We start from the raw sequence: 4,084 nt of genomic DNA, 5'->3' as shown, positions 1-4,084 counted from the left end.
GATGTGATTGTCGAAGCAGAAGGTTGATGTGATTGTCGAAGCAGAAGGATGATGGGATTAGATTTTTAGATATAGAGCACAAACTAAATGTGTGTGTGTTCCAGAGCAAAGGGGATGCGGGTGAAGTTGAGCCACCTGGCTGACAAACAGGAGTGGACACATCACAAACACAGGTAGCCTGTCTGTCTGTCTGTCTGTCTGTCTGTCTGTCTGTCTGTCTGTCTGTCTACCTATCCACCATTCTACACCAGTGAGCTACTGCAGTCTTGAGTCACGTCAGGAACTGTGGGATGTTTAACTGACAACAAAGTGATCATTTCCATCAGAACTTCTCCCTAATCTCTATCTTTCTCTCCATAACCTCATGACTCTCCTAAAAGGGTCCATGAGGACAGGACTCTTCAGGGTCTGGAGTCTCTACTCAACGGCAAGAGTAAGATCTAGTCCATCTCTTCTCTCTCTCCCTCTTCTTTGTCCCCCTCTCTCTTCTATCTCTCTTCCTTTTCTCTCCCGCTCTCATTCTTTCTCATTCTTTCTTCTCTCTCTATTCTATCTCCCTCTCTCTTCTCTCCTTCTTTTCACTCCCTCTCTCTTCTTCTCTCTCAATCCCTATCTCTTTCTCCCTCTTCTCTCTCTGCCTCTTCTCTCTTTCTCTCCCTCTCTCCTTATCTTCTCTAACCTCTCTCTCTCTATCTTCTCTAACCTCTCTCTCTCTAATTACACTGATACGTTTCCGTGGCAATGTATAGTTTGACTTGTTGAAATGTCCCCCCTCCCCCCTCCCAGTTGGCCAGAAAGCTTTCCTCTGGTTCCTGCAGTCTGAGTTCAGTGAGGAGAACCTGCAGTTCTGGTTGGCCTGTGAGGAGTACAGGGTTACCCCCCCATGGCAGCAGGGGGCCAAGGCCCAGTCTATGTACTGCCAGTACATCAACCCTGGTTCACCACAGGAGGTAGGTGGAGTGTTGTGTAGATGCTGTCTAAACGTTGTATATACATTTTACAAACGTTGTATAGATGTTGTGTGAAGGTTGTATAGACATTGCTTGAATGTTGTAGAAGTAAGTAAGCCTTGTCTGAGCCAGAACAGTCCAGAGGGGCAAGAGCCCCCCATTTCTCATATTTCTGTAGCTTAAGGAAGCTTGATGTAAAGTACACCCCCTGGACAGGATGCTAGTGAACGTKGTACAGGCGCTGTCTGAACAYTGTGTGTGATGTCGCCAGGTGAACCTGGATGCTGAGACCAGGGAGGCTCTACTGAGAGTGATGGAGGAGCCTGCAGGCGACACATTCCACGAGGCCCAACAACACGTCTACCACCTGATGGCCAAAGACTCTTATCCTCGCTTCCTGCGCTCCCCACACTGCCTGGAGGCCCTTAGGGTTCCTTAGATACTCCACAGCGCCACCTGCTGCCCCGGAGGACCACACAACATAATAACAAGCTTGTGTTTTATAACTACATTAGAACTTATTATCATTTATATTATACTCAAGTCTTAGTAGACACACTCATAGTGAGTAGTAAGATGTTTGCGTTTATCATAAATGTGGAATAACTATGGTATTGTCCATGCAGTTCTTAATCAAGTGTTTTGACAGGAAATGAGGCATCATGAGTATTCTAGTCAAATCAAATGGTCACAAGTATTACATATTAGCAGTGTTATGTCACATACACATATTTTCAGGATGGTATTGGTCGAATACACATATTTAGCAGTATGTTATTGGTCACATACAACATATTTAGCAGATGTTATTTGGTCACATTACACATATTTAACAGATGTTATTGGTCGAATTACACATATTAGCAGAGTCATACATTAAGAATGTATTGGTCCGTACTATTACGATATTCAACACTATTTAACAGATGTTATTGGTCGAATACCATATAACAGTGTTATTGTCGATAAATAACATTTGCTCCAATACACATATTTAACAGAGTTAATTGGTCGAATACACATATTTAACAGATGTTATGCGAATACACATATTTAGCAGATGTTATTAGGTCCCCCGAATACACATATTTAACGATGTTATTGGTCTGTATAAATGATTGTCGAATACATAACAGAGTTATTTTTCACTACACATTTATGGATGTTATTGGTCGACCATCCACATTATTTGCAGATGTATTGGTCACATCACTAGCCATACTTGTATCTACACCATATGTGTTATTGATGATTGCGTAATACACATACTTTAACAGATGTATCAGCTTTGGTCGTTAGATAACAGCTTATTCCTTAGAACAGTGTTATTCACTAAAATAACATCATTTCATTGAATGTATACTGTGTCTTATTAAGACTCACCATTACACATAGTTTAGCATGAGAAAATGTTCGTAACGTTGTACCGATCATTCACATCCAGATCAATCAGTATGCTCAGATGAATTTACATCAGGTCGCCCAAATTTACCATAAATATGTTTAAAGTTATGTAGTGGGTCAATTACACCATATTATGAGATGAGCCCGTCGAGGGAATCTTATGTATCTAGCCCAAGCTAGGTATCTTAAATTTCATGATATACTACTACAATCTCTTCTGTAAGGAGTAATTTGACTACTGTATTGCTATTCCCATAAAACAATAGTCTGTGGCGCTCAGGATTACAGTTGTATTATGTGCCCAGATTGACATTTATTCCAAGGCATTCTTGTGTATGTTGCCCAGGATTACATGTATTTGCCCAGTATGTATCAATTACATGATGTGCCCAGGATTAACATGTATGTCCAGACGTAGTCCCAGGGATTACGTATCCGTACGATGTTGCCAGGATTACTTATGTCAGGATTATGATGCCCAGGATTACATGTATGTGCCCAATTACATGAGCCCAGATTACATGTATGTGCCGATATGCCAGGATTACATGTAGTGCCCGGATTAAATGTATGTGCCCAGTATGTACATGTATGTGCCCAGAAATGTTATGCCCCATGTATTCAGTATGTGACCCAGTATTACGATGTATGTGCCCAGAGATTACATGGTATGTGCCCAGGATTACGTGTATGTGCCCAGTATTTACATGTATGTGCCCAGGATTACATGTATGTGCCCCAGTGATTACATGTCATGTGCCCAGGATTACATGGATGCTGCCCAGGATTACTGTATGTGCCCAGTATTACGAGTGCAGTTACATATGTGCCAGATACATGTATTTGCCCAGGATTACATGTATTTGCCCAGGATTTACATGTATGTGTGCCCAGGATTACATGTATGTGCCCAGTGTACTATTGTGCAAGACTATGGCCCGAGGATTACATGTATTGCCCAGGATTACATGTATGTGCCCAGGATTACATGTATGTGCCAGGATTACATGTATGTTGCCCAGGATTACATGTATTGGCAGAGTTCTTGGATCGAACATGCTTGAACTAGAGCTGAAATGTAGCCTAAAACGAGAAAACCTGCGTCTACCTTATGTTGTGGGAGGTGTAGGCTGTACATTTCCCCTAACTTTACAAAATCCTGGTTGGAAGATTCCCTGTCATCTGATGGAGCTACTTCAGATCTTCCCTGTTCTTCTCTCTACTGTTCTCCGTCTGTCCAATAAAACCACCAAAAAACCACAGTTGAAAAAGCAAGGCGTACCTGAGCATGTGCTTGACTGAGGTAAACACCGCCGGTGGAATTTCACACTGAGGACAAAGCCATCATGGGACGTTCAACATTAGTGTTGGGAGAGAGAAAGTGAACCTGCAACACTAAAGAGCAGCCTCAGAGGTAAAGGAGGAAAGTGTATCAATGAACGCCTACACAGCGACCAACAACAAAAACCTGAAGCCAGTACACATTGAGCTCCACAACACCGCGCCTAACTCTGAAGTACACATTGCAAGCGCCAAGCTGTAGCTACCAAAAACCACCTGACACGCCAAACACAGGTCTGGATAGGCCTACACACAAAAACCACCTGACACAGCCGATACACAGGTCTGGATTAGGCCTACACAGCAAAAACACCTGACACAGCCATACACAGGTCTGGATAGGCTACACACAAAACACCTAGACACAGCCATACACAGTGTCTGATAGG

General features: G+C 42.7%; 1 protein-coding gene across 1 annotated transcript; it reads left to right on the top strand.

Moving 5' to 3' along the window:
• The first annotated feature begins 35 nt into the window (after positions 1 to 35).
• On the top strand, positions 36 to 1,473 carry LOC112080013 (regulator of G-protein signaling 21-like). The gene is made up of 4 exons (XM_024145802.2): positions 36 to 173; positions 381 to 433; positions 787 to 950; positions 1,222 to 1,473. Exons 1-4 carry the CDS (start codon positions 88 to 90, stop codon positions 1,387 to 1,389), a joined length of 471 nt encoding a protein of 156 aa, XP_024001570.1. The 5' UTR covers positions 36 to 87; the 3' UTR covers positions 1,390 to 1,473.
• The last annotated feature ends 2,611 nt before the right edge of the window (positions 1,474 to 4,084 follow it).

The sequence above is a fragment of the Salvelinus sp. IW2-2015 genome, unplaced genomic scaffold (genome assembly GCF_002910315.2).
Source record: "Salvelinus sp. IW2-2015 unplaced genomic scaffold, ASM291031v2 Un_scaffold10987, whole genome shotgun sequence".
Lineage (NCBI taxonomy): Eukaryota > Metazoa > Chordata > Actinopteri > Salmoniformes > Salmonidae > Salvelinus > Salvelinus sp. IW2-2015.
Note: the sequence above shows the minus strand (reverse complement) of the source record. Positions and strands in the feature narration are given on the sequence as shown.